The 23,958-nt window shown below is 39.7% G+C and overlaps 1 protein-coding gene across 1 annotated transcript; it reads right to left on the bottom strand.

The window, feature by feature from the left end:
• Window positions 1-1,726: 1,726 nt before the first annotated feature.
• Window positions 1,727-21,548, bottom strand: SERPINI2 (serpin family I member 2). Its single transcript, XM_077827009.1, has 8 exons — window positions 21,284-21,548; window positions 17,273-17,500; window positions 15,511-15,705; window positions 15,214-15,406; window positions 14,205-14,302; window positions 12,511-12,597; window positions 9,167-9,256; window positions 1,727-1,803 (listed from the first exon to the last, which is right to left on the bottom strand). Exons 1-8 carry the CDS (start codon window positions 21,546-21,548, stop codon window positions 1,727-1,729), a joined length of 1,233 nt encoding a protein of 410 aa, XP_077683135.1.
• Window positions 21,549-23,958: the final 2,410 nt, after the last annotated feature.

The raw sequence follows: 23,958 nt of genomic DNA, 5'->3' as shown, positions 1-23,958 counted from the left end.
AGCTGGGAGCGACCCCCTATTTTAGGTTGCTTAACACTTTCCATTTAAAGCTCTTTTTGAGAAGCTGTCATTAACATTGCATTTTTGCAGCAGGATTTTGAAATTCAGCAGGGAGAGAGCCCTTGAATAGAAAAGTGCCTTTTGTTTATCCCATCAAATTCCATTCAGGTTTAGTGAGCTATACACTTCTGAAAATTGCTTTTTGCCCTTCTGCTTCTTGAGTTCCTCAGGAAACTGTTGACAACATTCCAAAATAATAACTGAACATGAATATTTTAATATCTGGGACCATACCACTGCCAAAGCAACAGCAGCATACACTATTAGGAATATCTGGAAGCTGCTGTAGCATTGAGGTGGAGGAAGGAGAACCAGACCACATAACTCGATACTTAACCATTCAGACAGGACTGGTTAGAAAAGGGCTTCTCAAACTTTTCAAATCTTAATAGAAAGAGTATCTCATGGACCAACCCCTCCTTGCCTTTCATGATCACACAGTCTGTCTCTCCTTCCATTTTTGCTAGCAAAGGTTTCCTAGTATTACTTTTCCATGTATGGAACTTGGAAATATTGATGTAGTTTTAGTTCTCTTTAGTGGTAATTATGTTGTCCTTTTTGAAAATAAATTCTCACACTGTCTATTTTTATTCTTCATTCCATCCACCCCACCCATGTGTTCTGTGTCTGTCAACCGGAAACAAAGTGAACAAGCAACTTGTGACCAGCTTACCTATATGCAGACCACCAGCAAGTGCTCCGGACACTATGAATTGTTCACAGTTTGGGAACTTATGACTGTGTCTTTACTGCCAAAAATGGTGGATATTTTTACAGCAAGATAACTAACAAGTTAGCATTCTCACTTTAAAATCTTAGTGGAGACAAGGCACAGTTAGTTACTGCCTCACTGTATCTACATGAGGTCAACATTATACTATCCCTCACCTTCTCATATCTAAGTAAAAACTAGAGTCATCTCCACTAGCATTTTATAGCAAGATAGCTAACTCACATTAATTTTTTCACTGCAAAAAACACACCTTTTGGCAGTGAAGACATAGCAGTCTAAGTGTTATTAGATCATTAGTACAATATCATTAACTGGAAGGGATAAGATAGAGACCCCAGCAACAAATTGCTGACAAGAGAGAGCATATCAGAGATTAATATGAGAGAAATTGTAAGAGTGCCTGTAAAAAAACACAAAAACATCTATTGTATCACTAACACCACTAGAGTCCTCTTTTGTCCCATAATGCAATGAAAATGATCTTCTCTGGTGGCATGCTAGGGTAACAATCATGCTAAAGCATTAGTTCTCAAAGTACAACAAAAGTGGACAGAGTATTGTCTGAAAATTAATATAAGATCTTTCCATCAGAGGATAAGATCAGACTACCTCTTCACATTCCAAGAAGCTGAGAACAGAGAGAATTAGATACATGTTGAGAAGTGACTAGATTAAGTATGTTTTAATATACACACATTACAAAGAAATCTTGTTGTTAGTCATCTTAGTATAGGCTCTACAAGGAACACAAAATCATTCTGTCTTTGTGAAGACAGAAAATCAGCTACTAAGCAAATAACATTTTTATTCTGAAATTTCAAACTTCTTCATGCTCTAGCATTGAAAGAATGAAAAGGAAAAACAGCAAGTTTGGCTGCAATAATGATCAGACTTTAATTTTAGAACATTACATTTTTTCTGCCTTTGTTATGATTATAGTGACTCCATATCTCTTCTCCTTGTGTTCTGAATGTCAGGATTTGCCAGCCTTCCCATAAACACAACTGAACCTAGAAATTGAAAGAATATTACATATGTTTGCTGGTAAGCATTAGTGTGGATTTCAGTACCAATTATTAAGAATAAGAACATAACTTTTTTCATCTATTCCTACTTTTCTCTGTCAATAGAAAATATGTCAGAGTTAAATGTAGTGACACAAACAACATTAAATTCTATTCCCCTATCTGGCCAAACTGATCCTGCAAGCCCTTATTATTTGTACGAAGAAGAAATCCTATGCTAAACATATAAAATTTCATTTATATCTAAGCTACAATTGTATGGCTTGGAATACTTAAGATACACTATTTTGTATCATACTTTCTTTGCATGTACAGTATGGTGTATGTGTAGTTCTGTAACGGCGATTGCTTTTTTTCTTGTGTACCAGAGATTTTATTATGGTCAGTTGTGGTAGAAAGAACGAGGAGTACTTGTGGCAGCTTAGAGACTATGTAGTTGGTTGGTCACCTCGCTCCGGCCCTGAAGGGGTTAAAACAGCCCTGGGAGAGGGCTGCCCTGGGGAGCCAATACTAAAAGTAGCCGTGGAGAGGGCTGTGGCTGGGAAAAGGAGTGAAAGCACCTGAGTAGTTGGCCACAAGTGTGGCCAGCTTAATTAGGGCTCAGCTGGCCCTGATAAGAGGGCTGGGGTCCAGGAGCAGAAGGCGTCTCACTCTGGCCCTGGGAGCAAGCTACCTAGAGCAGAGCAATAGAAAAGGGCAAAGGGAGCTGGGGACCTGCAGGCCTTGGTGAAGGCCTACAAACGTACTGGGGCTACAGAGGTACAGCCTGGGAATAGGCAGAAGCAACTTGTCCAACCTCCTTGCCAATGATGAGTGGCCATGACAGACTGTAGTCTGCCCCAGTGAGCAGGGGCTAGATGAGGACTGGCAGTAGCCACTGAGGCAAGGTGGGAATAGAGGGTTGGAGGTTCCCCTGGGAGGGGAGACCTAGAGTGTGGGGGCACTGCCAGGGAGCAGCACCCCAAGGTAAAGGGGCACTGGGGTCCAGGAGGGACATGGGGTGGGGAGGGCAGTGGCAGGCGAGACACTGGCCTTCAGAGGGTGCTCAAAAGCTGGAAAAGAGTGACCTCCCAGATGACCAGTAGGAGGTGCCGTGTCGGTGAGTCGTCCCATCACTACAGATTAAAACCCACTTCATCAGATGCATGGAGTGGAAAACACGGTAGGTAGGTCAAACGTGAAAAGACGGGGGTTGCCATACCAACCTTAACCAGACAAATCAATTAAGGTGGGCTATTATCAGCAGGATTTAAACAAACCTTTGTAGTGATAATCAGGATGGCCCATTTCAAACAGTTGACAAGAAGGTGTGAGTAACAGTAGGGGGGGAAATTAGCATGGGGAAATAGTTTTTAGTTTGTGTAATGACCTATCCACTCCCAGTCTTTATTCAAGCCTAATTTGATGGTGTCCAGTTTGGAAATTAATTCCAATTCTGCAGTGTCTTATTGGAGTCGGTTTTGTTTTGTTTTTTGTTGAAGTGAATTCACTAACACAACTCACGGACAGGTCATGGGCAATAAACAAAAATTCACGGAAGCCCATGACCTGTCTGAGTTTTACTAAAAATAAGGTTGGGGGGGGGGCACTAACTGCCAGGAGCTCCAAGCCCCTGCCGCCCACAGCAGCTCAGGGTTGGCATCTCAGAGCTCAAGGGCACCCGCCACCTGTGACAACTCAGACCTCTGGGGCCAGCAGCTGGGAGCTGTGAGGCCCCTGCTACCCCAGGGCATGAGGCTGAAACAGAAAATGTCACAGAGGCCTCAAAGTCGCAGAGGCCATGATTTTCATAACCTCTGTGACAAAAATCTTATCCTTACCCCTGGGTTAGACATTTTTATATATGTCTATGCCCTATTGTGCCTCAAGTCTCTTCCTGTTACTTGCTGACAGCTCCAATAACTCAGACTACGAAACCTAGGGAATTTTACCCCCCCCCCACACACACACACCGGAATAGTTTACCATTATTAAAGACTTTTTACTTTGCCTCAGGAACTAATCCCTTTGTGGTATGACCTCTTTGTGACTTCCTGCTATTGCCAAAGGCCATTTCAGTTTGACTCTAGTATTATACATAGTAAAATCCCATTTTTCTTCCCAACTGGAAATCTCTTTTTGCAGTAAAGTCACTACCCAGGACAAGTGTCAGATTCGAAATGGAAGTCTGGCTCTGGGGGAGGAAGTCTTTTCACAGAGCTGCCTCTACATCTCCTCCTCAGAGGCTACTCAAAAGGCATTGGTTCTCAGCCATGGCAGACCCTGCTTCCTTGACATTTATAGAACATTAAGTTGTTATGCAGTGTGCTGTGTGCTTAAACTTTTTAAAAACCCAGATAGTAGTCCATTAGTAAGAGGTCATATCTTTCCCATTTAATTAGAGATGTTTACCAAAAATCCCATGTAGATTCACTGGTTCTTTTGCATGTGAATTCACTGAAGATTTACAACTTAGATAACTTATCTTGGATTACAGCATTCATATAAGGCCAGAAAAGGTCCTCTCTTCACATTGCCCAGTTAGGCTGTGTCTGTATTTAGCATTTTTGTCCCCATGCTATTCAGTGTTGTGATACAATGTTATTTATCCAGACTCTTATCTCGCACAGCAATTTATTCTCCTGGTCTCAATAGGATTTTTTTTATCTTTACGATCACAATGGCTTTTCCTGTTGGCCATCCGTCTCAAATTACTCTCTCAAGTTGATCTAAGGTTGGGTCATTTATTTATTTAATTTTTATTTTTGCACATTTGAGCATCTCTAATTTTAAATGGAAATATCTGACTGAGTTATTTACATATTCAGATTCTTCTCCCAGCAGTCTCTGGTTTTCACTATTTATGGGAGTCCTTGAAGCTCTTTTTTACCAGTGCTATATGTACTGTATATTCAAGAGATTGAACCTAATTTGCTGATGTCTGACATGGTTCAGAGTTACAGAAGGTTAATACTCCTGTTACATGTCTGGGACTGGTGTTCACTAACTGTGATGGCTACTGTTCTCCTATCACTCCACATCACTGTAATATCTGAACGCCTTTCTTTAGAGCATTAAGTGACATAATTAACCTCTGTCATGTGTAATTTATTCTCTGTCTCATCTTCTCTCCAGGATGAGTGTTCAGACAAATCGTATGTGGGAAGGGCAGTATAGCAGCCTCCAGGAAAGGGGATTATTTCATCAGAAGACAGGGAATTGATCCAAATATTCCAAAATAATAATTTGGCCAATACATCCTATTTAGGTCAGGCATGAATCAGGCCTATATTGGTCTTCAAATGCCTATCATTATGACAGATTTCCTGAAACTCCTTTCCAAAGTTGCTATAACAAACTACTGATTGTGTAATTGTTAAAAATAACAGTAATTTTCCCTCTTTTATGGCAGCCATTACCATCTCCTATAAATGAGTTGTCACTCATCTTAGATACTCCTTTAATTAGAGATTTAGTTTTGACATTTTAATTTCGGCGCAGATTGTAAAACAGTAGAGATTTTCATTAAACACATTGTTTTTAAAAAGTTATTGCTTAAAAAAAAAAAGAGGAATTTTCCCCTGGTATTCCCTACCCCACACACTTTTGTGTGCTGATTGCCATCACATGGCTCTGTAATACAAAATAACCAATAACTGCTGCCATGTGGTAATGAAATCAAAAAGGTTTATTTTGAATGTTATGATTTCCCATTGTATCAATGCCACATGCTTCTTTGATTCATGAGGTTTATGAAATGTATTTGTTCTAAGAAATTTGCACTATCTAAAGGTTAAAATCAAAACTGGTCTTCCTCAATTGACTCCTATGCATGGGGGGGATGGATACATGGTCTTAGCTTTGAATATTTCTGGAAAATAAGTGTTCTATTTGTTTATTTGGAAGGGGTTTAAAAGATCTCAGTTCAGCAGAATCATTTATGATGACCAGTAGAAAGGAAAAAATCAAGAAAAATGATGATGTGAAAAGAGCTAAAGCTAAAATATTAACGCAAGAAGCTGACCTAAAACTTCTGCTGGGACCTACTACCTACAGAATTATGGAGTCTATTACTAGTTAAAAATAAAACATTCTTAAAACCAAACTGATTTCACATAACTTCAAAACAATAGTTTCAGACCCAAAGCTTATCTAAAAGATACTTATGGATTCTGTCATGCCCAATTTTTAAATAACTGTATTAGCCTCCATGAACAAACTTTCCTCCAAAATCATTAGAATAGGGGTGCCACATTCATTCTGTGGAAATGGCTGAATTACATTTTTTTTTTTTAAATTAATACATTTAGGTCAGGGCTACAAAGCTCAGGCAATATCCTGCTCTCAATCCACACATATGTCTAGAAGTTTTGCAAAGTGGCTGAGGGGAAAAATATGGTACTTAGGTAGTAACTAATATTTTAGTTAGCAAAGTTAGATGTTGCATTCAGTGCCACTTGATTAGTGGAGAATGAAAATCATGTTTAGGACTACCATAAATTCAGCTCTTTATTGGGTTCTGTGTACAGAACAGTATCTGTTTCTCTGAGCCCCTACCCGTGGTGGTGGGGGAAAGGTAGAGAGCTCAGAGGACAAGCATTAAGAGACAGGAAATGAAGTGAAAGCACCACATACTCCACTGCTTATAGCAGTGTACTTTTAAAATTGATGTGAATATGAAGCGGAATGCCAACTGCCTTTGTCCAGTCCTCCTATATTGATCCCTGCCTACATCCAACCACTATCTATATTTCTGCTGAAGTGATCAGCAGTTAAATAGTTAATGTTGATATTTATTATCCTACTGAGGTGAAGGGGATACCTTTTGGCTATACTAGGCCAAATTCTGCTCTGTTACGCTGCTGCTAATTGACATCAGCAGTATTGTCAGCTTTCGTGTGATGGGGTTTACAAACCCCTCACTAAGGTGGAGGCGGGGAAAGACTGGAGCAGTACTGAACCAGGAAAGAGCTGCCTCTCGGGCACTGCCAAGCATTTGTTTGGGGAAATTAGCACTATAAAAAGAGCTCCAGCAACCCAGGCGGAGGGGAGGAGAGAAATCATTTCCAGGAGGAGGAGCTTTTACTGAGGAGGTCTTGCAATGAATCTTTCTCCCACTTCTTTGAGACATCATCCAAGAGGCAGGGAGAACCATGTACAGGGTACAAAAGGGTTGCCTACGTGCGTCAGCCCTGAGACTCAGGGTTTCAAGCAAAGGACTGTAATCAAACAGCAGCCACGCCCCAAACTGAGACATCAAGTGGGGTAAGGAGTGGCCCACAGTAAGGTGAACAAGAGGTGGGCAAAGCATAGGTCAGCCTGAGCTGTCACACTTGGCTAGAATCTGGAGGAGTGAGAGACTGGGTCTCCTTACCCACATAAGATTCACCTATGCCTTGCCCTGAGACGGGCAGGACTAGGGAGTTACTGATAAGAAAGCTGACCCCTCTGAACCCTGTCCCTGACACATTGAACTAAAAAAGAGACTAAAGCAGCAGGCCCTGACCAGTAGACGTGCTGGCTGAATGGACAACCGTACTAAATCTCACAATCTTATTGTGACATTGGGTGTTTTCCTACCTGTCAATGGAGCTGAAGCTAGCAAGATGGCTGCCACTTCCCTACAGCCTATCTGCATGTGGAAGGGAAGCTGCCCTGAATAAAATTGGCTTCCACCTCCCACTGTTTTCAGAGAGATTGAAGCTAGGCCTACCGGCATAATGGCTGCTCATCTAAGGTTCAGTGGGGCTCAACAGGACATAAGGACTATGAGGAGCAGAGAACAGGTAAAGAAAGTAGAAATTCTGAAGAATTTTCAACCAGTGTGGGGTCTGGATTAATAGATTAAAGCCACATCAGGCTGTCAGGCCTGCAGTTTGAAACACATATGTGAGAAGATAAAATGAAGACAGAGAATGGTCTGAATGTGAATATATATGAAATTTACAGACCTTGTTAAAGAGACACAAATTCAAACCAACAGCTTTCCTAATTTCCTTATTAATAGTACTTAGTTTTCTTTTTACTGTTTTTCTTTTTGCATTTCACTTATCTTAGATAATGGTCAGACTATGCAGTGTTGTTGTAGCTGTGTTGGTCCTAGGATATTATAAATACAGTATAGGTGAGGTAATATCTTTTATTAAACCAACTTCTGTTGGTAAGAGGGAATCTTTCGAGCTTACACAAGAAGCTTGTCTCTCTCTCTCCAGCAGAAGTTGGTCCAATAAAAGATATTACCTCACTCACCTTGTTTCTCTAATAGTCAGACTAATCAGTTTCACTTCTATTTGTAATGAGACGTTTCATAGTCCATTTCATTTCCTTGTTCCCCCGCCCTAGTACAATGTGCGGTCCTGGTTGGGTTGCAGACACTGCCCAGGAATGTTTAAATACAAACAAGAACATTTTTTTCTTAATTTTATTTTCCATATTTTCCCCACGAAAGCCACATTTTAGGCTAGTGCTATCTGACACGTATCCCTTTGAAAAATCCCAGGAGAGGGAGTGTAATTGGAACAGGTACAGAGAAGGGCTACTAGGATGATCCGAGGAATGGAAAACTTGTCTTATGAAAGGAGACTCAGGGAGCTTGGCTTGTTTAGCCTAACTAAAAGAAGGCTGAGGGGAGATATGATTGCTCTCTATAAATATATCAGAGGGATAAATACCAGAGAGGGAGAGGAATTATTTAAACTCAGTACCAATGTGGACACAAGAACAAATGGATATAAACTGGCCACTAGGAAATTTAGATTAGAAATTAGACGAAGGTTTCTAACCATCAGAGGAGTGAAGTTTTGGAATAGCCTTCCGAGGGAAGTAGTGGGGGCAAAAGATCTATCTTGCTTTAAGATTAAACTCGATAAGTTTATGGAGGAGATGGTATGATGGGATAACATGGTTTTGGTAATTAAAGATTCATGGTAAATAGGCCCAATGGCCTGTGATGGGTTTTAGATGGGGTAAGATCCAAGTTACCTGGGAAAGAATTTTCTGGGAAAGAATTTTCTGTAGTATCTGGCTGATGAATCTTGCCCATATGCTCAGGGTTTAGCTGATCGCCATATTTGGGGTCGGGAAGGAATTTTCCTCCAGGGCAGATTGGAAGAGGCCCTGGAGGTTTTTCGCCTTCCTCTGTAGCATGGGGCACGGGTCACTTGCTGGAGGATTCTCTGCTCCTTGAGGTCTTTAAACTACAATTTGAGGACTTCAATAGCACAGATATAGGTGTGAGGTTTTTTTTGTAGGAGTGGTGGGTGAAATTCTGTGGCCTGCGTTGTGCAGGAGGTCAGACTAGATGATCATAATGGTCCCTTCTGACCTAAATATCTATGAATCTATGAATCTATGAATTGCAATAACTTACCTGTTGGATTATGTTTCAGGATAAATAGGAATGGGCGGTTAGCCACAAACTGGTTATGTGACATGCTCATGATCGCTGCCATCTGCGTGCCTACAAACACAAAGCAATAGACTTTCTGTTAGGGATAAATCCTCTGCCCAACACAAAGCCTAAGCAGAAGGTCTGGGTGCTGGAGGAGTGTCTTTGGGGTAAAGAAGGCATCCTCCCCGCAAGCCAAGGAAGCTGCTAAGAAGCCACCCTGTGTGGAGCGGGGGAACGGAGCTACCTGAGGCCAGTGACTGAAACAGGTTATTTTCTAATGTCCAGGGGATTGAATGAGTCACTGTGTAGGGAGCATAAGCAAATCTAGCCTCTGCACCATACAGCCAGTCACCTCCCCCCAGCATAAAGGAACCACACCCATTCTGGTACCAGAGGCCTTCTGTGGCCATGGAGATTGGCTGTATATGGTCCATGGGCTGGATTTCTACATCACAGATTAGAAATATTAGTCATTCTTACGGAAGAGATTTTGCTATAACAGATCAGACTGTTGTCCCATTATGTCAGGTGTCTAGTATATGGTGTAGTAAGGAGAAGTGATAAATCTATGTAAAATGCCTTTCACGGAGACACACACACACACACTGGATGAACTGCTGTTCTTGATTACCAAATGACAAACGTATTTTAACTGGATTTTTTCTTTAGTTACAAATCATAAAGACAACTGCACAATTACAAGAACAAATCACTCATCTATTATACAGCTGCTTTGTAATATGACATTTTCTTTGAGGACTTAGCACAAACTATTAAGATAATAACCTGCTGGATATATCTTGAGACTTTACCTTCTTCAGCTCAAGATGTGGCATTTCATTTTAAAACTCATCTGAATGGAATATTGTAACTATATTCTTTAACTATAGTTATTATCTTCCTAGCAGGCATCTGTCAAACTGAAAGCTTAAAATGGCTCATTTAAGCAGTGATATATGTGCTCAAGAACAATGGTTTACCACTGAAAATGGGCTGGTTAAGAATTAAGATATGATACTGCAAGGCTGTCATTAAAATAAAATCAGGTTATCTTCTGTTTCATATTAACATCCTTGCTAGATACAGTAAATCATCTCCATTACAAAGAGCTTCATAAGCAGCCAATATGGAATTTTGCCACTCCTAAAAGCTAGAGCAGAAATTATCATAAAGACAAGATGAACTTTTTCATGCAGTGTAATACAACTACAGTGCCAACAGGCTGGGCCCAGCAGTCTAGCACTTGTTACTATGTGAGGGAGCAGAATTCAAATCCTTTGCTCCTGGGTCAGCAGCAACTGGGAAAATTGAGAAGACCGAGAACTCAACCTTTGCAGAACAGAGCCTTTTATCACTCATTAGCCACTTTGAGAGTGACGTTGATGAGCTCAGAAGGAACCATCTTCAACAGGCCTTAATAGGAGGGATGGTTGTCACAACACTGGGCATTTTGGTGGGGGTAGTTAATGATTTTGAGTTGCTTTGATACGAAGATGCCCTCCTCATCACTGTAATATCTGAGCATATGCCAGTCAATAACTGTCCACCAAAATACCTAATGTTACAACAGGTTTCAGAGTAACAGCCATGTTAGTCTGTATTCGCAAAAAGAAAAGGAGTACTTGTGGCACCTTAGAGACTAACCAATTTATTTGAGCTTAAGCTTTTGTGAGCTACAGCTCACTTCATCGGACGCATACTGTGGAAAGTGTAGAAGATCTTTTTATATACACACAAAGCATGAAAAAATACCTCCTCCCACCCCACTCTCCAGTCATCCTTCTGATACAGAAAAAAGTAGATGCAAAAACTGAGAGGGGATATTTAGGCTTTAAGAAACACTTGGGAGGAACACTATGAGGAAAGGAAATGAGGACAGGAACCAAAAAACATAATAGATGGTATACTCGGTGTGGGAGCAACCTCTGACTTCCAGCTGATAGTGTTATAAGTATCATATGCACTGTGTAATTCAATTAGTGTTCTTCAATCCAGGGACAGATTATTTATTAAGTACTTAATATAGAGAACACTTTCAAGTAGCGTGTCTGGGAGCTATGAATTCATTTAATAGCTGCTAGCAAGCGGATTGCTTCCAATATTCTTCTTTACTAAGTGCTGAGTTGAGACACAATGCACCAAATTCTCCTCTCACATACATTAACAAACAGCAAGAGTAACTGCATTATGGTCCATGAAGGTACACGATGCAGAATTTGCTATTATTACCTAACTTTGTTAGCTGTGTTTTTAGTGTGTGTGTTCAAAATCCAAATCAAACATATATTAAATTAAAAACCCCTAAAAATAAATAGTCCAAGGTGTATTTTTTTCCTAGGACCTACATGACACTTAGAAAACAATTCCTGCAGAGGACACCAAATATGAAAATACAGGGTTTGACAGTAGCTTTAGCAGTCACTGCTCTACCCAACACTAGGGACGAGAGGGGTGCAGCAGTGATAATGGCCAGAGACATTGTGCCTGTGAAGGACAGACTTAATTAAAATGCTGCCAGGGCATTTGGTGGTGTGCAGAGCAGAGCACCTTATGACACACAGAGTGGAATGTATATAACTACCCAAAAGATGGCCTTGGAAAGTCTCTGCTGGTGTGGAAGGAGGCTGGGGAGATGGCAACATAGCCACACTCCAACCTCACATCGATGTTATGGGATCCGGGGCCCTGACAGTGCTATGATTCCTTATGGCTTGCATTAAAGAAGACCAAACATGAAATTCTGATTTCTCACTACACAAGGTGCATTGCACTAGATCCTTTTGTCCTTCCTCTAACCCCCTTGCACTCATGCATAGGCATGCATATTTTAAAAATTTGCTTACTTTGGGGGTAGGGACAAGGAAAACATACTGAAAATCAGAATAGGTACAGTGTCAAAAATCTGTTTAAAAACAACAATAGGGCGATGATTTTGCATGACCTGCATTGATACAAAGTTACGAATAAAAATAGTTGCAGAGTCTTTCATTTTGTACAAGTTGCCTTAAAAATAATTTATTTTGGAATAACAGGTGCCTTTGACTGTAAGCATACTGAAGAAAAAAATATCACCTTATAGCCAAATATGTGGGTAAAGGTTGGATTTTTTTTGTCTGATTATGGGTTGAGGAATAAAGTCCAGACACACGTAAGCCTGTTGCATGGATTTGAATAATTTAATTTGAAATGGAAGAACCATGGGTGAAAAGTGCACCAAATGATTTGCATCCAACATTTACTCAAGAGCCACTCGCATCAAGTTCAAAATACATTGGAGTGATAAGTGTTTATTCTCCTAAGCAAAGAAAATATTCACATCTTACTTGAGGATGCTGCCGCTTCACTGCCATCTTCATTTACCTCAATACAAACTTTTTGGATGGCTTTAGAAATGTGTATGTCAGATGATTCTGAAGGGGAAATATATAAATTATTACATTTTATATTGAGAGATGAAGGCTCATGCACAATGCTTAACTGTTAAAATCAGAGGATCCTTTCTATGTTCATTTCCTAGTTCCCAGCCTCAAAAAATACATGTGCGATTTCCACCACCACCCACTCTCCCATTAATGTTTGATGAGTTAAAGGGTGAAGAAACTAAAAAGCAAAGTCTAGGCTAAAGGAGAGGTACTGTATATTGAAAATATAGCATGTACACTTGTCTGTAGATGCACACATATATTATTCACGTAATATAAGGAAAATGGTCTTGTCGGAACACTGGGATCTGAGAAATCTAGATCTTAAACAATATTGGGTCACGTGTGTAACATTTTCCAGAAATTAGGAGTCCATGAACTTCAAACCTTAGATCTTCTATACATTCAAAATTACTGTCAAGGTTCCTCCCCCACTCTGAACTCTAGGGTACAGATGTGGGGACCTGCATGAAAAACCTCCTAAGCTTATCTTTACCAGCTTAGGTCAAAACTTCCCCAAGGTACAAAATATTCCACCCGTTGTCCTTGGATTGGCCGCTACCACCACCAAACTAATACTGGTTACTGGGGAAGAGCTGTTTGGACGCATCTTTCCCCCCAAAATACTTCCCAAAACCTTGCACCCCACTTCCTGGACAAGGTTTGGTAAAAAGCCTCACCAATTTGCCTAGGTGACTACAGACCCAGACCCTTGGATCTTAAGAACAATGAACAATCCTCCCAACACTTCCCCCTGCTTTCCTGGGAAATGTTGGATAAAAAGCCTCACCAGTTTGCATAGGTGACCACAGACCCAAACCCTTGGATCTGAGAACAATGAAAAAGCATTCAGTTTTCTTACAAGAAGACTTTTAATAAAAATAGAAGTAAATAGAAATAAAGAAATCCCCCCTGTAAAATCAGGATGGTAGATATCTTACAGGGTAATTAGATTCAAAAAACATAGAGAACCCCTCTAGGCAAAACCTTAAGTTACAAAAAAAGATACACAGACAGAAATAGTTATTCTATTCAGCACAATTCTTTTCTCAGCCATTTAAAGAAATCATAATCTAACACATACCTAGCTAGATTACTTACTAAAAGTTCTAAGACTCCATTCCTGGTCTATCAGAAACCAGCATATAGACAGACACACAGACCCTTTGTTTCTCTCCCTCCTTCCAGCTTTTGAAAGTATCTTGTCTCCTCATTGGTCATTTTGGTCAGGTGCCAGCGAGGTTACCTTTAGCTTCTTCACCCTTTACAGGTGAGAGGAGCTTTCCCCTGGCCAGGAGGGATTTCAAAGGGGTTTACCCTTCCCTTTATATTTATGACAATTACAATTCACTTGCTCCCCACATTTTAACATGAATCTAAGAATAAGCCACCCTTGTTCTCTGATGTAGAGTGGGGGAAAAATTTTCGTGTGTTTGTGTGTGCGCACGGATGTGTATATGCATGCACGTGCAGTTTTGCCTTGAGTATATACCAAAAAGTACATGGTTAAAGTACATTATTATAAAAAGTGATGACAACTGAAAACAGAGATAAAAGTTTCATAATTGTAATATCAGAATTGTTAATCACTGCACCTGTTATTCCAGAAAGGTCACAGCCGCCACTAAATATCTCTGTTACATTGAGGGAGCGCAGCGTTTCTTGTAAGTTCACTGTCTGTTCTATTTTAAACCTATAGAGCGTATAGAAAAGAGACTCATTGTATAACTATCAATATTTTCCCAGTCAATAAATGATTATCAATAGAAGCAGCAAGCCTAGTGGTTAGATCAGGAGGCAGGAAGATAGAAAATCTAGGTTATATCCCATTGCTGTGTGCTCCTGGGCAAATCATTTAACCTCTCTAATCGTTTCCTAATCGATGTAGTGAGTAAGTAGTTAAAGGCTACTTGCCCACTTACTGTAAAGTGTTCAGAGCTATATGGATGAAAAGCACCATCTAAGGGTTTCATAGTCGTACTATTACTATTTTGCACAAGGGAGACAACGTTTAAAATTATAAAGAAACCAGACATAGAGGCATTACGTGGTTGAAAACTCAAGATGTAAAGCGTCATTGAGAGCAGCTGTACTTACCAGTGGATATTAAATAGCGCAAACCTTTAATTTAACTTTAATTTGTCCATGTAGTGTTACTAAATAAAGCACCTTTTTAGATCATTGGTGGCTAAAATAACCAAATGAGGGCACACTTCCAAGCCAATGTTCACGCTCTGCTCTGCCATCCAGGAAACCTGGGTTCTCATTTTGCCAGGCTCGTTTACAAAGAGAGAGTGAAGCCGGTATAAAATGCCACCACTCACGTAAGTGAATGAAGAGTTTTGATCTGGTAGCATTTCACACCTACTTGGAACAGGTGTAAAGGTCTACACAAGGTACAAGGTAGTGGAAAATCAGGTCCAATCTGATCCTCTGTTCACTGACACGAATGACAAAATTCCCATTGACTTAAGTGGGAGCAGAATCAGGGCCTGTCGTCAGTAGGCTTTCTTGACTATTTTTGTATTTAATCCCTAATGCTTCCATAACGGAAGATTAGATGGGATAATGAAAAATAAGAATATTGAAAAGTACATTACACACCTAGGGAGGCTTATTTCTACGTCTTCCTCTTGTGTTTCAGCAAACCAGTTTTTTATCAGCTGAGCTGTAATTAGGTTTTCTACTTCTTCTATAGTTACATCTTCTGAAGGAAGTGTTAAAACTAAGCTGAACTCCTTCCCTTTGTAAGGTAATTCCAACACCTGGTAGCTCACATTATTGTCAGAAAAATAACCTAGAATAAATACAAAACCATGGGCTTCAGTAAGAAAACTGCAACCACTAAGACAATATATATGATTTTATGGTCACCACACAGACATGCATATTTTACATTACCAAACTTTGTTCTCAGCTGAAGATGCATCATTGGTATCTTAGTTACAGAACCATCTCTCTTAGTAAAATCCATCTCCTGGGTAGCTTCTGGTCTGAACTTCTGTGTCCAGTCTCCTTTGAAGTAAATAGCGTTCACCAGAATAAGCCTAGTAAGGGGACCAAATTCTTCACTTGAAACAATATTTTTTATTTTGCCTATGGGGGGGAAAAAAGGACATAAGCAAAATTTTCAGATGCTATAAACGCCAGTTAGTCCATCTTAAACGCAATTAAAATGAGCATGCATGTAATATACAGGCTGTGATTTTAAAGATTCCCTGTTACGATAACACTCTGAAAAAAAGGCTGTTGCACTCTGACATTAGAGAATAGTTTGTCATTATACTTTTGTCCCAGTGAAGTGAATGGGATTTTGCCATTGACATAAATGGGAACCAGAGCATGTTCATTATGTTAGGACGGTTTTGTGTATAATACGGAATATAATACTTTCCTGCAGAGTTTCAGATTATTTTGATATTATCACAGAGCTCTGCTCCAGAATGCAGGATTTATTTTTCAATGAACTTTCATCTTTCCCTTATAAAGAAAACCTTCATGTTATGAATCGAGTGTAAGCGATGTAAGGATGTCTATCTGAGTCCGCAGACAACATTATCTAAAAGGAGGTGTTAACAATGACATGTGGGTAATTTAATTTCTTGTTATTTTAGCAGAAATATCAAGCTAATGGGCTTCTCCATTGTTGTTGAATGGAGCAGCAGATATTAGGATGGGTACAGTGGGGCAGATAGTTGGTGTCAATAGTTGCTTTGGCAAGGAATGAGCCGTTCAAATGCCTTTTGCCTCCAGATTTAAAGTCAGCTCTCCACCTGTCTGAAAGGGAAATGGGAAGAATTATCTCCTCTCCCTGGTACCAACCCGCTAAATGACTCCAGAATATCAGCAGCCTCCCCACCACTTATCACTCCTAGATACCAAAATCCCCTTTTGTCTCATACCCAGCTTCCAAAACCTCCAGCTTTCCCCTGGCAACTTCTTTGGTTCAGTTATTCGATGTCAATACAAAAATGTGCAGCACATCAGAGTTAAAATATAGGAGCAGCATAAAATAAATGGAACATTATCAAACAGAATAACACACAGAATACTATATTAATTGATGAAGGAAGGTCAGAGAAGGCTTATAGGCAGAGTTACATAATTCTGTGGACCCTGTTGTAAAATTAAGCCTGAACGTTTCACATTGGACATGGGGCTTTGGTGGCTAGCTTCTATATTTACTTGGAGTATCAGAGTTTATTTAGCAGCTGTATAGTGTTCTGAAAATTAATAGATTTTACTAACATGTATTAATGATTTACAGTAAATGTGAGAAATGGAGCACTTGTTATTAACAAATTAAATAATCATCTACTTGGCAAGGAGTGATGATTTCCAGCGTCCCAAAACCTATAGCTGTGTAAAAATGCCATACTAAATAATTTTATGAAAAAATGCTTCACATGACTGTGAATCAAAAGAAGATCATTAGAGTTAGCAAACAGCCTGGTATTTTTCTCTTTTTAAGGGCTAGTTGCTGGTCTTAATAACAGGCTATATTGGAAAGAAGGTACTAACTTCCAGATTCCTTCTTGCAAGTCTCATATCTGTCACAGATCAATGATACAACCACCAACCCGTTCTATATATTTTCGGGCATTAAAGGGGAAGAACTTAACTAGCAAACAGTGATTTTATGAAAGCTGTAGAGAGAGTTTACCATCTGTTTTGTTTTCTACCCAGGTTCTTATGGCCTCTGTGCAAGCTTGTGTGTCTTGGAAATTCACCAGTTTTATAGCAGTCTGAAAAAATTTCTTGTTGCTATGGAGATACTGTTCTTTTACAATGAATCCTTCTTGAAGGTAGAGGGCATTGGCAAGATTAAATGTAAATTCTTTCTTTTCTGTGGTGACAGAGAAAAGTGTCTGGAGCAGAGAGAATTCTTCACCTAAGGAAAATAAATGTTAATAGTAGCATCTTCATTTGAAGAACATAAAGCAGCTGTGTAATAGCATCATTCTCCATATACAAAATGCATTCCATAATCTCCTGAAGGTTCAGGTGCAGAACAACTAAGGCTGCTTTTGAAAATGAGCTGCAATATTCTGATTGTTTCCTTTATGCTGCATGTACATTTGGAAAAAAAACAGAAGATTCAGAGACTCTCCCCACCACCACCCCGCCCCCAGAATACAGGCCCTTTCTACCCAAGCTACCTTGTAAAGGTGTAACTGGTAAGGTGATTAGATATTTGTCATAAATATAAAGGGAAGGGTAAACCCCTTTGAAATCCCTCCTGGCCAGGGGAAAGCTCCTCTCACCTGTAAAGGGTTAAGAAGCTAAAGGTAACCTCACTGGCACCTGACCAAAATGACCAATGAGGAGACAAGATACTTTCAAAAGCTGGGAGGAGGGAGAGAAACAAAGGGTCTGTGTGTCTGTCTATATGCTGGTTTCTGCCGGGGATAGACCAGGAATGGAGTCTTAGAACTTTTAGTAAGTAATCTAGCTAGGTATGTGTTAGATTATGATTTCTTTAAATGGCTGAGAAAAGAATTGTGCTGAATAGAATAACTATTTCTGTCTGTGTATCTTTTTTGTAACTTAAGGTTTTGCCTAGAGGGGTTCTCTATGTTTTTTGAATCTAATTACCCTGTAAGATATCTACCATCCTGATTTTACAGGGGGGATTTCTTTATTTCTATTTGCTTCTATTTTTATTAAAAGTCTTCTTGTAAGAAAACTAAATGCTTTTTCATTGTTCTCAGATCCAAGGGTTTGGGTCTGTGGTCACCTATGCAAACTGGTGAGGCTTTTTATCCAACATTTCCCGGGAAAGGGGGGGTGCAAGTGTTGGGAGGATTGTTCATTGTTCTTAAGATCCAAGGGTCTGGGTCTGTAGTCACCTAGGCAAATTGGTGAGGCTTTTTACCAAACCTTGTCCAGGAAGTGGGGTGCAAGGTTTTGGGAAGTATTTTGGGGGGAAAGACGCGTCCAAACAGCTCTTCCCCAGTAACCAGTATTAGTTTGGTGGTGGTAGCGGCCAATCCAAGGACAACGGGTGGAATATTTTGTACCTTGGGGAAGTTTTGACCTAAGCTGGTAAAGATAAGCTTAGGAGGTTTTTCATGCAGGTCCCCACATCTGTACCCTAGAGTTCAGAGTGGGGGAGGAACCTTGACAATATTCTTCAAAACTGTCAGTGGTTTTAAAACCAGTCTTCTTCCAACCATCCCCGTCAGTGTCGTAAAAGAATGTTTTTGTGGCACAAGCCACCTGCAGATGCAGGGAAGTAAACTACAACAAAAGGGTTCAAGACTGGAAAACCCTAAGGGGGCAAATGCTACCCCCACAAAGTTCAATTCTGAAAGTGACAGGGATTGCTTGTTGAAGGAGTGGGGTTAGAGAGAGAGAAGTAGGAACTCCTCTTGTTCTCTCCCACACTCAAAACTCTCCTATGCATACCTCCTTCACACCCCACTGAAACCATTCTCTCTCCTGGTCCTCGAGTGAAAGGTATAAACATATTCTATATAAGGAACAACATGCATTAGCCTACACATACAAGATTAATTCACATCACCAGCTTTAGTGCAGAAACAGATTATGCCTCTCCTTACTCTCACTGGGTGTACCTTACTCCACAAGCTGGGCCAGTGAAATCAGTGGGATTATACCTAGAGTAAGGTACTACTCAGTGTGAGTAAGGTGGCAAAGTCTGGCTCTTTTAACCTATGTCCTCCTTCAGAGGATAATATTGAATAAGCAAAGCATGAACTAAATATATTTTAAGACAGGGTGAATGAATCTCACTGGTGCACTAATTAAATAGATACTATGAGTTGAGTATTCCAAGTGTCTGACTCTGTATGGCTTTCAGCATTGGTAACATGTCTGATAGAGAAGATTTTTGAAGTCACTTGCACATGCTCAGGCTAACCTTATCTTTGAAAGACACCCTGGGGGGCGGATAACGGGGCACCCCTACCGAGTGTAGTTACACTTTAAAATCCACAATGTACTGATTACATATTTGATTTTTTATAGTTCCCAGGCCAAATAAATTCCTGAAGTAACTCCACTGAAGTCACTTATTATAACAGGGCTGAATTTTGGCCTCAAGGATTCATTTAACTCTATAATTTAATGCACGGCAAGCTGCATTTTTTTACAGGTATCTTCCCTCTTATGTCCCAGGTTTATCTCATTCTATTCCTCTCCTGTTGTGTCACATCTTTTAACAACACGGAGATATGAAATCCATTCAGTGTTGTAACCACCCACTCTAACTAGTTTCTGTTAGTGCCATATTGCATTGCATAGGCATTTTGGAAACATCCCTTTCTGCCAGTGACTGGCAGCATGACACATAGCAGAGGTCAGAGACTTGATTTTCTAAGTAACTTGTCTGTTTAAATATTTTCTAAAAAAATTAAAATGGTTAATAATCATCTTCTTGAATGAATGGATTTATGTCATGCACTGAAGATCTACAAATGTAGCTATAAATGCCCAGCTGTCCCTTGATAAGTCATTATTCTTGGGAGTCTATGGGAAAAGACCATTGTACCAAACAAAGTGTTAAAAATGTCCTTTGCACATTGGATTTGATCTGCAGATCAATGATCTCTATTAGGACAGATTGCATTAAAACTATTCAAAGCAATTAAAATGGACTTACTACATTTCCTGGAACCTGTAATTGAACATGGGCTTCAATTATTTCTACTTCTAGCTGTTAAGAATGCAGTGTTTTTTGTACAAAATGTACACATTTTAAAATCATTTAGCCAACAAATTTTTGTAAGTCTTTTTCACTGTAGAATTACCTACTGTAGGGTTATTTTTGAAACTTGTAATGACTTTCCTATTACTTTTCATTAAGATGATATTAAATATAAATAAGGAAGTGGAGGCCAGGGGTGAGTGGCTGGAGTTGACTTCTTATACCCCATAGGCCAGATTCTGATACTCTTAACTCATGTTTGGGAGCACTGCACTCCGTAAGTAGTCTCAAGACTTCAATGGGATGATTAATGGATAAGGTGCTATGCAAATTGTATATATAAAATGTATTAGGCCCTACCAAATTCACGGTCCATTTTGGTCAATTTCACAGTCATAGGATTTTTAAAAATCACAAATTTCATGATTTCAGATATTTAAATCTGAAATTTCATGGTGTTGTAACTGTAGGGGTCCTGACCCAAAAGGCAGTCGTGGTGGGAGGGGGGGTTGCAAGGCGCTGCCTTCAGAGCTAGGCAGCCAGAGAGTGGTGGCTGCTGGCCGGGAGCCCAGCTCTGAAGGCAGCATCGCTGCCAGCAGAAGCACAGAAGTAAGGATGGCATGGTATGGTATCCATGTCAGTGACTGAGCTGGCTGCTATGGAAGAACCTGTTCTGAGAACAAGAAATGTCTATGTGATCAGAAAGCAACTGAGGATCAGAGATGGTAGCTACTGGCCAATGTCCTCTACCCTGTTCTGCATCTTAGATATGTCCATTTCTGTTTTACTAGTTAGCTTCATTAGTTTGAGATTGATATTTTATTTGCATTTTAAGATAAGAGAATGAGATCTAGCAAAAGGAGCTAGTGCCATGTGACAGTGATATACTCATTCAAAACCCTGACAGTCATGTCATGTGACATGAGCTGGGTACTAAATGCCACTCACCAGTGTGTTTCACCATTATTACACAGCATGAATGACAGTAGATCAAGCGATACTCACCATCTTTATTTCCTTGCAGTTTCAAAGCTTGTCGTATCTCCTTAAGTGCTTTTCCCTTTGCCCCCAACTGCACCGTTCCAAGAAGTAAAGCAACACCAAGTGGTGAGTGTATGATGTTCTCCTTTTTAGGAGAACAATGAAGAACTTGGTAGAGCTCCACTGCAAGTTGGGTAGTGCTATCAGCCATAGGATTAGAGATGGGGCTGCAAGTTAAGGACATTCCAGCTGTAATCAAGAGAAGGCTCTGAAATAAAGCACTTCTCATCGTAGCACAGTTTATTGCAGCTTTTTCCCCTCTGAATGATTGGAACTGAAATCACATTATAAAAACCAGAATAGTGATTTAACTTCATACTACCACACTTCTCTAAGAAGTTACGATAAACAGCATCTAGCTCCTTCCCGTAGTTCTATTGGTCAATTTCTTTATCTCACCCATAAACTATACACCCAGTATAAAAGAAACTTTTTAACACAAGGAAATGTTACCTTTGATCTCTAATAGAATCTTATGTAAATCATCCCGTAAAGTAAACTTCTATACCTGAAAAGAGGTTTAATCTTGATAAACAAAAACCTATATAAGAGTAGGTTAACGTGAATATTTAAAGATTGTTTGCAAGTATCATTCTGTGTACCTTTGGCATGATATATGTAGTGTTCCCATAGTAAGTTCACTGTTTACCACAGTTAGAAGTTATCCTTTAACAAGTCATAGGAAGGGAAAAGGAATGTCCTTTATTCTGTGCAATCAGTTAAGTAACTGATCCATTTAATTGATGCTAGCAACGAATATGTACACACAGCTGTATTACCACACTTGTATGTAGTAGAAAACACCATGCTGTGCTTGATTTTATCTGGGGTGGTATATACTATTCTAAATGATCTGTAGCTGTAAAATATTAATCTGAATCTATACTTCTAGCATCTTGAACTTTAGGGTGTTTGGATCTGGGATTTTGAATCAGTGTATTCATATGACAGGGGGCCATTTGTACAATTCAGATCAGGGATGAGCTTTCAGACCCCAAAGTGTGTTTGAATCCAGGATTTTGGTGTGGGTCGCTCTTGAATTCCAGGACAAATATTGCTTTAGAAATGTAGCCTCATAATACAAATGTACATTTGAATAGATCTGGTTTTATAAAGCACTCTAAGTCTATCAAAAAAGCATTTTACTAAATAATTAATTACATTCTGGCACAGTAATACAGCAGATATTACAAAACTCAAAATTAACTCACATGAAGCCTGAAATTCAATGGAATCCCTCCTGCTCAGGAGTTACCTTGGAATTGTTAAATTCCAGATGAGCAAGCATCAAGGGCAGACAGAGAGAGGATACCTCTAACAACATCAGCATTGAGTATAAGCCTCAATCATGTTAGGAAACTAGAGATTGGAATTTCAAATAGAGATCTCCCTTAGGCTGCTTTGAGTAATCGCAGCCTAAACCCCTAACTGTCCATTTCAACTGTGCTACACTAAGTTCATAATCCAAAATCCACTGAAAATCACTGGGTGTTTTCCATTGACTATAATGGCTTTAAGCCCTAACATGTTAAATTGCAGAACTATATTTTGAATTCAGTTACAATTACCCACTCCCTTCCTGTTGAAGTCACCGAAAGCACTTCTTGATTTCAATGGGAATAAGAATCAGGTCTATACTTACTGCTCTGTCCTACCTTAAGAAAGCTATAGCTTAAAGGAATTTGGATTAGGCAATAATAAAAATACACACCTACATCATTTAAAATATTTAGTTTTATACTAATAGCAACCAGCGTTTCCTGTTCCAATTTAAAGCAATTTAAAGAATTAATGCATATGCTTACCCGGAAAAACAGTTTCACCTCTCTCTCCACACTTCACAGCAACACTACACTTAAAAACTGGTTTGCCTTGAAACGAAAAATAAAGAGCAACAAGGACAAGGACGCTACTATGTTTATCATGAAAAGCAGCATGACTAATGTACCAAAACCCATAACAGGTGGCCACAAAGTTTATTATGAAAATTTGTCTTTCTAAAATGTGTCAATATTAATTGGGATGTCTTGCCTTGTGTAAGAAATTAATGGGGAGAACTGTGTTTCAGTTTAATGGGATGACAGCGTAACTCAGAAACATGACCTCAGTTCTAATGTGCCCTTCTGATCCTTTTAGTTTACCTTGAGAGAGTCTGTATTTGAAGCAGAACTATGGACTATGCTCCTGAATTGACCCACAGAAATAATGGTTATTTTTTCCACATGGTTTCACCTGCAAATTGCAAATACATCAGCCATTGTGGATGTATATATTTTAAGCATAGCTGAGAGGGGAAAAGGGATAAAGGGTTACATGTGTTTAGCCCCAGCCTGTAGTAAAGTAGTGCAGAGCACTGGGAGGCTCTTGCCTCCACAAGGCACAGTGCTGCCTGGAGTTCCCCATTGTGCTGGGGCAATGATTGGGGAAAGGTTCCTTATTCCATCTGCACACATACAGCTACATAAGGGCTGGCACAATTTTAGCCTAAACAGTTTAGTGCAACAAGCAGTGATAAAATACTGCAACATTATATAATAGATATAAGGAATACATGACAGTGTGGTGTAGAGGTTTTAGGGTGTGTCTACACTGCAATTAAAAGCCTGCGGCTGGCCCATACCCGCTGACTTAGGCTTCTG

This window comes from Eretmochelys imbricata, chromosome 9, assembly GCF_965152235.1.
Source record: "Eretmochelys imbricata isolate rEreImb1 chromosome 9, rEreImb1.hap1, whole genome shotgun sequence".
Classification (NCBI taxonomy): domain Eukaryota; kingdom Metazoa; phylum Chordata; order Testudines; family Cheloniidae; genus Eretmochelys; species Eretmochelys imbricata.
The sequence above is the reverse complement of the archived record's forward strand: the minus strand, read 5'-3'. Positions and strand labels throughout refer to the sequence as shown.